Source organism: Hoplias malabaricus, chromosome 6, assembly GCF_029633855.1.
Source record: "Hoplias malabaricus isolate fHopMal1 chromosome 6, fHopMal1.hap1, whole genome shotgun sequence".
NCBI classification, from domain to species: domain Eukaryota; kingdom Metazoa; phylum Chordata; class Actinopteri; order Characiformes; family Erythrinidae; genus Hoplias; species Hoplias malabaricus.
The window spans coordinates 46,058,772-46,068,964 of record NC_089805.1 but is presented as its reverse complement, the minus strand read 5'-3'; the positions used below and the strand labels follow the sequence as shown (position 1 = coordinate 46,068,964).

Sequence of the window (10,193 nt, the reverse complement as noted above, 5' to 3'; positions counted from 1 at the left end):
CTGAGTCAAAGTCAAATTCAAAACAAATCAGAGAGTCATCTTTAACAAGTCAGAGTCAACTTCACAACAAATCAGAGTTATCTTCAGAGTCAGAGTCAACTTCACAACAAAGGGTCATCTTCACAGAGTCAGAGTCAACTTCACAACAAAGGGTCATTTTCACAGAGTCAACTTCACAACAAAGGGTCATTTTCACAGGGTCAGAGTCAACTACACGTCATCTTCACTGAATCAGAGTCAATTTCACAACAGAGAATCATCTTCACACTAAATCAGAGTTTAAAGATTTTTTTTATTAGAAAACATTTGTCTGTTTTATAATCCAGGAAGTGTTTAAATAAACACAGGCACTTACAGAAAACACTCATATCGCAACAATTACAATTTCTTAATCTGTTCACATCCTCAGAACACACTGACGTTTCATTTTTTAATGACGAACTCTCTCTTGTTATGAACTGATGACTGGTTGCAGACCCGCCTTGCCTCGCCTGTTTGAAGTTTCAAATGTCTACAGTCGCCATGGCTTCAGTTTGGAATGTCAGCCCTTCATTAGTTTACTCAAATATGTTTTCATTCTGATTTACACACAGACTCTAACTCATAGTCAGTTAGACGGGTTTGGTAGTGTTGTGGACTGTTCTGTAATTATGTTCTGATGTGGTGAACATGTGGATGAAGGAAGTAGTGGACAGTGTTACTGGTTTAGACAGGTATTTATATAGATTAGTGTAGAACAGCATGCTGTTAAAGTGTTACTCTATTTTAGAGTCTGAGAGAAATGAGTTTAATTTGTGTTTACAACAGATCAGCTGTTTCTCCATCTGAGAGGATCTCGATGCTGTGGTTCTGAGTGTGTAGAGCCGAAGTCAGACTCTGGTCCTCCTGAGTCACAGTTCTGTGGTGTTCAGAGCTCAGTACAGAGACGTTTAATGAGAGTGAACTGCTGCAGCCCTGTGACCCTGGAGGAGTCAAGTCTGTGGCCCCCACAGTTACAGTTCCTCGTGATCGGGAACCTCTCCGGTGTCCGTCTGAACCCGGACCTCGTTGGGAGTGATTTTGCCGTCAGAGTTCTGGTCCTGATTGTTGAACATGTCTCTGATGATGGCGTCACTGTCCACTCCAGGCCTCAGACGACCTTTGCCCTCTGACACCTGGAGTTTTATAAACTCTGTAAACTACAGACACACACATGGAGAGAGAGGGTGTTAATGCAGGACACTGTACGACGTGTGTGTGGGTGATTAAATGTGTGTCAGTGAAGTGTCAGTGTGTATTACCTCTTCTAAGGGAACCTCTTGGTCATTGTTGAGGTCCATGGCGGGGAACAGAGGTTCTGGAGTGTCCTCCAGCCACAAGAACAGATAACCCTCAGGAACACCTTCCTGCAGCTGCAGCAGCTCCAACTCAAACAGCAGCACGGCACTGCCAGGAACTCCTGAGCCTGCAGGGGGCACCACACAGTTCCACACACAAGATCCGTTACGATAGGCCACAAGAACCCAAAGTGACCCAAGACCACAAGGCTGTGATCACATGGCACTTTTCCACTGCATGGATCCTACTCGACTGCTCGGCTCTTTTGCTGTTCCTTTAGGCAAATCTGGGACCTGGTCCTTGAGACCGGCCTGCTCATGTAGAAAGTGAGTTGAGTAGGGACTAAATGTGATGTGTAAACTTTGCTGAGTGCTGATTGGCCTGTCTATCACGACACCAACTCTCCATCTGTAAAATCTCCGGCTGCAGCAGAGATCACGGTTGTTTTTATCCGACTAACGACGGCAGCTCGTAAAATTACGCCGTGGTCTTTTGAAGAGGTTCAAACACTCCTTGGATCGGTGGCCGACGAAAGAATCCAGCGAGAGCTGGACGCTGCAACAAGGAAAACTGCTGTGAGAACTGGTGCACAGAGCCGTGTTCAGTCCAAAAAACTGTGCCTCATATTACTACCCACAGCTGTGGTTTTCAAAGCCTATGGTTCCTTGCAATCTCACCAGTTACATTTTTCAGGGGAGCTGCACTAGTAGAAATGCGACCAGGGAATATTGCGTTCAGCCATGCAGTCGAGTCGAGCTGATGTTATGCAGTGGAAAAGCACCAGTACAGGACCAGGGTCAAGTTAAGAAGTCAACAAATGTTTCAGTAGAAAAAAGCCAAAAATAAAACAGAATCTGAGGAAAGTAAATTACAACCCGAGGAATTAAAGACCGACCTAAAGAGCTAAATAACAACAAAGATCGTCCGGAGGAAGTATAAACCATCCTGGGAAACTAAAGCCCGTCCTGGGGAACTAAAGACCGTCCTGGGGAGCTAAAGACCGTCCTGGGAAACTAAAGCCCGTCCTGGGAAACTAAAGCCCGTCCTGGGGAGCTAAAGCCCGTCCTGGGGAGCTAAAGACCGTCCTGGGGAGCTAAAGACCGTCCTGGGGAGCTAAAGACCGTCCTGGGGAGCTAAAGACCGTCCTGGGGAGCTAAACACCGTCCTGGGGAGCTAAACACTGTCCTGGGGAGCTAAACACCGTCCTGAGGAACTAAAGATTGTCCGGAGGAAGTATAAACCATCCTGGGGAGCTAAACACCGTCCTGAGGAACTAAAGACCGTCCTGAAGAACTAAAGAGTTGACACAGGATCAAAAATCTTTTTAAAAGAACGTTTAATCACCCCCATTTTGTCCGTGTGCGAAGTGTGGAGGGATGATAACTTCTCTACGTTCTCCAACACACATCCCCTGCAGACCCTTCTCCAGACCCTCGATCACCTTCCCCTGACCCAGAGTGACCTCAGGAGGCTGGGAGGAGTCGTCCCTGAGCAGAAACATCAACACTGTGTTTACAGCAATGATACAAACTCCACACCGCTGTTATGAGTCTGTGGTCTACATTAGCCTCAGATCTCTAGCACAACACTAAAGTAAACAACAGATGATAAGCGCGAGTGTGTGACAGGTTTACTGATGCATTATGGGTATTTTGTGTCTTATGTGTAAAGCGGTGTATTAGTGGAGCAGTGGTGTGTGATGTGTCCTGTGATGGACTGATCCAGGGTGTGTTCTTGCTGTGCACCATGCGTAGGTTCCACGTGTGCTTTATAATGAGTGGTGTATTAAGGGTAGTGTATTGTGGGGTAGTGACTGAATTACGGATGATGGGTTTTGTCATATAGATGTGATGTATGGTTGATGTAGGGGGGTGTTATTGCAGGAATGGTGTGTTATATGTGGTGTATGATGTGTGGTGTATTAGTGGTGGTCTCCTATAGGGGGCGTACGATGTGTAGAGGACTGTTCCGTCCATCAGGGAGCAGTTGTAGCGGTAGGAAATGTGGTCATTAGCGCCAGAGGTGGTGCTGCACTCCGCCGGACGGTGAAGAACTCGTATCTCCACAGGGTCCGACGGGTTATGGAAGTCAATGATGTGGAGGTCAAAGACCAGAACGGCTGAGCCAGGGATTAGAGAACCTTCAGGAACACCAGAACAGGAACACAGAATTAGAGAGAGAGAGACTCTGTATATATATATGTGTGTGTGTGTGTGTGTGTGTGTGTGTGTGTGTGTGTGTACCTGTCCCATTTTCTCCGTACGCCAGGTGAGGTGGGATAATGACTCGTCTCTTTTCTCCAAAACAAACTCCTAGCAGTGCCTTCTCCATCCCCACGATCACACGACCCATACCCAGGTAGGTGTTATATGTGCTGTTCCTCACGTAACTGGGGGGTGAGAGGGTGGGAAGGAGTGTGGGGACATTATACTGTTTTACCAGTTTTCATTCCAAACTATTAAATAGGAATTTAATATTCCCAAATCAGAGGAGTTTGTAAGTAATTTTTAGTAATGCAGCACCTATTATAAATATAGCCCAACAGTGTCGCTAATATTTCCAAGAGCCACTGACATTCCCAACGCTGTCACTAATGTTACAAACACTGTCACTAACATTCCCATAGGTCACTAACATTCCCTACTCTGTCACTAACATTCCAAATGCTGTCTAATATTCCCAAGAGCAACTGACATTCCCAATGCTATCACTAACATTCAAGAGCAACTGACATTCCAAATGCTGTCATCAATATTCCCAAGAGCCACTGACATTCCCAATACTATCTAATATACCGAAGAGCAACTGACATTCCCAACGCAGTCACTAACATTCCCATATGTCACTAACATTCCCAATGCTGTCACCAACATTCCCAAGAGCCACTGACTTTCACAAGGCATTCTGCAATTTTCCCCAGAGTCACTAACGTTCCCAGTCTTGTCACTAATATTCCCAAGACTCAATCAGAGACCCTCCGTCAGAGCAGGGTGAAGAAAGGAAGAGGAGAATCAAGACTCAGGACAAAACCAGTTTAAACAGAGAAGTATGGATGAATATTCCATGTCCCTGTCAGACCTGGAGTCGAAGGCTGTTCCATCCTGGAAGGTCCCGTTGTAGTGGTATCGTATGAAGTCTCCGGCCTTGGCTTTTCTCCTGCAGGGCTCTGGAACGTACCGCACCTCGACCTGCACATCGTCCTTCACATTAAACAGGTCCACCAGCAGCACGTCGAATATCACCGTGGCGTACGGCGGGACCTTTGAACCTGGACACACACACGGAGTGTTAGCGTAGTGGGCAACTGCCCCAGCACAGCAGTCGGGGTTTTGGCGAGTTTGTGCTGGACATTTGCATTGTGTGACGTAGTGACGACTTTGTTGAATAGGGACCATGCAGTGGACAATCCCCAGCATCCAATATCTCCAAGTGTAAACCCAGCAAGACAGAGGTGCTGTACGTCCAGGATATACATGTCCTCCCCATGATCCGTACATCCCAGAGTTCAGTCCTCACCACACTATTTATTTAGGGCTTTTTTGTAAATATCTTTGTGTAAATAAAATATGATCTGTACGTCCTGAAGCTCATAAACTATCGCTGTCTCCCAGTCTCTCACTGGCTATCACATGACTGTCTCCACTTACTGTCACTCCCTGTGTCCCACTGTTACTCACTGGCTCCCCCCGTCTCCCAGTGTCTCTCACTGGCTGTCACATGACTGTCTCCACTTACTGTCACTCCCTGTGTCCCACTGTTACTCACTGTCTCCCCCTGTCTCCCAGTGTCTCTCACTTGTTATCACATGACTGTCTCCACTTACTGTCACTCCCTGTGTCCCACTGTTACTCACTGTCTCCCCCTGTCTCCCAAAGTCTCTCACTGGCTATCACATGACTGTCTCCACTTACTCTCACTCTCGGTGTCCCAATGTCTCTCACTGTCTATAACTAACTCTCACTTCTCCTCCCACTAGCCGTCACTGTCTATCGTTCTCCTCCACTGGCTCTCACTGTTACTCACTGGCTCCCCCTGTCGCCCAGCGTCTCTCACATGACTGTCTCCACTTACTGTCACCTCCCTGTGTCCCACTGTTACTCACTGGCTCCCCCTGTCTCCCAGTGTCTCTCACTGGCTGTCACATGACTGTCTCCACTTACTGTCACTCCCCGTGTCCCACTGTTACTCACTGGCTCCCCCTGTCTCCCAAAGTCTCTCACTGGCTATCACATGACTATCTCCACTTACTATCACTCCCTGTGTCCCACTGTTACTCAATGTCTCCCCCTGTCTCCCAGTGTCTCTCACTGACTATGACATGACTGTCTCCACTTACTGTCACTCCGTGTCCCACTGTTACTCACTGTCTCCCCCTGTCTCCCAGTGTCTCTCACATGACTGTCTCCACTTGCTGTCACTCCCTGTGTCCCACTGTTACTCACTGTCTCCCCCTGTCTCACAGTGTCTTTCACATGACTGTCTCCACTTACTGTCACTCCCTGTGTCCCACTGTTACTCACTGTCTCCCCCTGTCTCCCAGTGTCTCTCACATGACTGTCTCCACATACTGTCACTCCCTGTGTCCCACTGTTGCTCACTGGCTCCCCCTGTCGCCCAGTGTCTCCCACTGGCTATGACATGACTGTCTCCACTTACTGTCACTCCCTGTGTCCCACTGTTACTCACTGGCTCCCCCTGTCGCCCAGTGTCTCCCACTGGCTGTCATATGACTGTCTCCACTTACTCTCACTCCCTGTGTCCCACTGTTACTCACTGGCTCCCCCTGTCTCCCAAAGTCTCTCACTGGCTGTCACATGAATGTCTTCACTTACTCTCACTCTCGGTGTCCCAATGTCTCTCACTGTCTATAACTAACTCTCACTTCTCCTCCCACTAGCCGTCACTGTCTATCGTTCTCCTCCACTGGCTCTCACTGTACCTCATTGGCTCTAAGGGGCACCTGCTGTCTCTCACTCTGACTCAATGTCTCCTGCAAGTCCTCAACATCTCCCAATGTCTCTAACTGCTGTTTGGAGAGTGAGAGATACTGAGAAACAATGAGGGCCAGAGTCCCTTTCTCTCTTCAAAACAGACTAAACACAGCCTCCTTTAAAGCACTTCTCCGGCTCGTAATGACAGGTCTCGTGTGCAGCGTTTACCACTGTTCTGTGTTTCTCTGGTGTCAGGGATCAGCACTGACTCCTAGATCCAGTCGTGTCTGACCTCAAGGAGACTGTGGCCCTGAGTAAGACCCACTCCCTCAGTGACCAACAAAGCACTGCTTTAGAGCGTTCAGCGCACGCTGTAAACGTAAAGTGTCCGTGTGTACCGTATCCCTGCTCTCCGTAGCCCAGGAACGGTGGGATGATGATGGAGCGTCTCTCTCCGATGCACATTCCCAGCAGCCCCTCGTCCATTCCTTTAATCAGGTATCCCTCACCCACGTAGGTGTCATAGGTAACATGCCTCCAGTGACTGGAAATGACAACACAGATACACTACGGAGATCAGACACTGAGTGGGAACTCTGTGTGTGTGTGTGTGTGTATGTGTGTGTGTGTGTGTGTGTGTCTGCGTACCTGGAGTCGAACACTGTTCCGTTGAGGAGCGAGCCGTTGTAGTGGTACCGGACATAGTCGCTGCGCTCGACCGAGCGTCTGCAGCTCTGAGGTCGGAACAGTGTCCGAGTCTGTGCTTTATCAGCTTTATTCCAAACGTCCAACAACACAACGTCAAACACCAGTGTGGTGTCGGGAGGAATTACTGACCCTGAGACAGAGAGAGAGACAGAGAGAGACAGACTGTTAACTGGGTAAAGATCAGTGTGTATTAAGGTGTTTGTAGATGATTGACTTGTCGTCAGGGACCTCCACCTGTTGCTGCATTGGGGGGCTGTTAAATTTTCAGAAAAAGAAAAATTTAACTGTAGTGAAGATGCAGGTCAACAGCAAAGACTGCAGCTCTTCCATTAAACACTGCACTGATCAAACTTCCACAGTCGGGATATACTTCAGAGAACAGTGCAACACTACCCTGAAAAACCATGAAAACACGTCTGTAATGAGAGCTGCTGTTCTCCACCAAATGGCGCTCTTTCATTCACACACACACACTCTCTCTCTCTCTCTCTCTCTCTCTCTCTCTCTCTCTCTCATTCATTCACTCTCTCTCTCTCTCATTCACTCTCACTCTCTCTCTCTCTCTCATTCATTCACTCTCTCTCTTTCATTCATTCATTCACTCGCTCTCATTCATTCATTCACTCGCTCTCATTGACTCTCTCTTTCATTCATTCATTCATTCTCTCTCTCTCTTTCATTCACTCTCATTCATTCCTTCATTCACTCTCTCTCTCTCTTTCATTCACTCTCATTCATTCCTTCATTCACTCTCTCTCTCTTTCATTCATTCATTCATTCACTCTTTCATTCATTCACTCTCTCTCTTTCATTCATTCAGTCATTCTCTTTCATTCATTCATTCACTCTCTTTCATTCTCTCTTTTCTCTCTTTCATTCTCTCTCTCTCTCTCTCTCTCTCTCTCTCTCTCTCAGCTATGGTTAAGTACATTAGAGCTGACTATACCAGGGCAGTTGTAGTCTGCGGGGTTGAATTATTTGGTGCATTTCTTTATTTTCGTTTGCAAAAGTGTAGCCTAAGGAAGCTCTGCAGCTGGAAGTTTAACTCAGAGCCTGTGTTTGGCTGTTATTTAAAATAGGATTTGACTCATTGCTGATGTCAGTCAGCATTTAACTGCACTAATGAAAGACTTTAAAACAGTCATCTCTCAAGATTCTTCTTGATCTAACTATGGACACTACAGCAGAGTGCATCACTGACTACTCTCCTGTCACAGTGCACACACACATCCCTCAGGACAAACAGAGCAGGGTTACAGAAGTGGGTTACAGAACTACAGGAGAGTAGTGCGACTTTGCCATGAACCGTAAGAGCAGCCTTAGCGCCGCACTCAGAAACATGAGATAAAACCTGTGACCACAACAAGTGAGACACACCCTCGACACGAGCAGCAAAGTGAAGGCTGCATTAATGGAGTTAAGAGGCAGTGAAAGTGTTAGTCCTCAGAGCCGCTGAGACGAGGGTAGTGAGTCTGGAGAGCAGGATCACACTGACCGTGAGTGTATTATATCAGTGTAAAGGACGATAGGAGCTGAAGATGTGGAGTACACTTCAGCAGGGGGTCAGTGGTGTCCCTGCAGTGGAGGGTCTTATTACCCCCTTCCGTGCAGCAGGAGGAGGTGTGAAAGGGTGTAAAGGTGTGATAGAGTTGTGTGAACCTGTGTAAAGGTGTATAAAGATGTGGAAAGGTACCTGCTCCCATGACTCCGTACGCCAGGTGCGGGGGGATGGTGATCCTGCGTTTCTCGTTCACACACATCCCCAAAACTCCTCGATCCAAACCCGGTATCACTTTACTCTCTGTACCAACCTGACCCATGAACGGAGTTCCTTTATCAACACTAGAGAGAGAGAGAGAGAGAGAGAGAGAGAGAGAGAGAGAGAGAGAGAGAGAGAGAGAGAGAGAGAGAGGCAGTGAGACAAAGAGACAGAGAGAGAGAGACAGTGAGACAAAGAGACAGAAAGAGAGACAGACAGAGAGACAGTGAGACAAAGAGAGAGAGACAGTGAGACAAAGAGACAGAAAGAGACAGACAGAGAAAGAGAAAGAGAGAGGTGGAGACAGAGAGAGAGACAGTGAGACAAAGAGACAGAAAGAGACAGACAGAGAAAGAGAAAGAGAGAGGTGGAGACAGAGAGAGAGAGAGACAGTGAGACAAAGAGACAGACAGAGAGACAGTGAGACAAAGAGAGAGAAACAGTGAGACAAAGAGACAGAAAGAGACAGACAGAGAAAGAGAAAGAGAGAGGTGGAGACAGAGAGAGAGAGACAGAGACAGGGAGAGAGGGAGAGAGAGAGAGACAGAGATAGAGACAAAGAGACAGAGAGGGACAGAGAGGGAGACAGAGAGAGAGAGAGCAGTGTTTGTGATTTTAGACAGTCTGGGTTCTCTCTAATTGTTCCTCCTGGAGGAGAGAACCACAGTGAGAACTCCTGAACCCCTGCTGCAGTAAATCAGAGTTAAAACCCTGTCAAAATCCTCCTGCGGGGTTCAGTGCTCTCCAGTGTTCTCTCGTGTTCTCCTGAGGTCTCCAGTGTTCTCTCGTGTCCTCCTGTGTTCTGAGGACTGACCTGGAGTCGAACTTGGTTCCGTTGGTGAAGGTTCCGGTGTAGTGGTACCGGACATAGTCGCCCTGCTGGACTTCTCTGGAGCACAGCGTTGGCATCAAATACCTGTCAATCACTACATCCTCCACAGGCCCCGCCCACACCGCCACACACACATACACACACCAACACACACACACTCTCCACACACACATCTCTCTCTCTCATACACTTACACACATACACATACTAATACACACCTCACAACACACGCTAACACACACCAACACGGACACTGAAACACTAACACACACACACACACAGCAACACTAATACACACTAACACACCTATACACACACTAACACATAAACACACATCATACTCTCCTAATACACACACACACACACTGATACACACTCCTCCCTCTCCCTCTCAGAAATTTAAAGCTCCCAACTGTAGCCCCGCAGCTGACGTCATCTCAAACTCATCCGTGACGTGTATCCGCGAGAGGACCCCACCCCTTTCTGTCCACGTGTGCAGAGAGAGAGAGAGAGAGAGAGAGAGAGAGAGAGAGAGAGGTGGCATTAAAACAGACAGAAGTTGAGCTTCTCATTACAATTATCCGTTCCACCTTAAATGCTGCTGCAGTCTCCGGGCTAAAGAGCAGCAACATGTCCAGCATTCAGG

At 47.7% G+C, this 10,193-nt stretch overlaps 1 protein-coding gene across 1 annotated transcript; it reads right to left on the bottom strand.

Moving 5' to 3' along the window:
* Window positions 1-281: 281 nt before the first annotated feature.
* On the bottom strand, window positions 282-9,774 carry fkbp10a (FKBP prolyl isomerase 10a). The gene is made up of 10 exons (XM_066674290.1): window positions 9,530-9,774; window positions 8,650-8,798; window positions 6,897-7,086; window positions 6,647-6,792; window positions 4,396-4,585; window positions 3,561-3,706; window positions 3,268-3,457; window positions 2,662-2,804; window positions 1,281-1,444; window positions 282-1,178 (listed from the first exon to the last, which is right to left on the bottom strand). The coding sequence occupies exons 1-10, from the start codon at window positions 9,718-9,720 to the stop codon at window positions 993-995; spliced, it is 1,695 nt and encodes a 564-aa protein (XP_066530387.1). The 5' UTR covers window positions 9,721-9,774; the 3' UTR covers window positions 282-992.
* Between the last annotated feature and the right edge of the window lie 419 nt (window positions 9,775-10,193).

What these genes read in the sequence shown, in the direction of transcription:
- fkbp10a (XM_066674290.1), bottom strand. Translation starts at nt 9,720, where the DNA reads ATGTGTGTGTGGAGAGTGTGTGTGTGTTGGTGTGTGTATGTGTGTGTG. An exon ending in CGCACACGGACAAAATGGGG is followed by an intron (nt 1,445 to 2,661) that starts GTGATTAAACGT and finishes TGCCCCCTGCAG; the next exon opens with GCTCAGGAGTTCCTGGCAGT. An exon ending in AAGAGGTTCCCTTAGAAGAG is followed by an intron (nt 1,179 to 1,280) that starts GTAATACACACT and finishes GTGTGTCTGTAG; the next exon opens with TTTACAGAGTTTATAAAACT.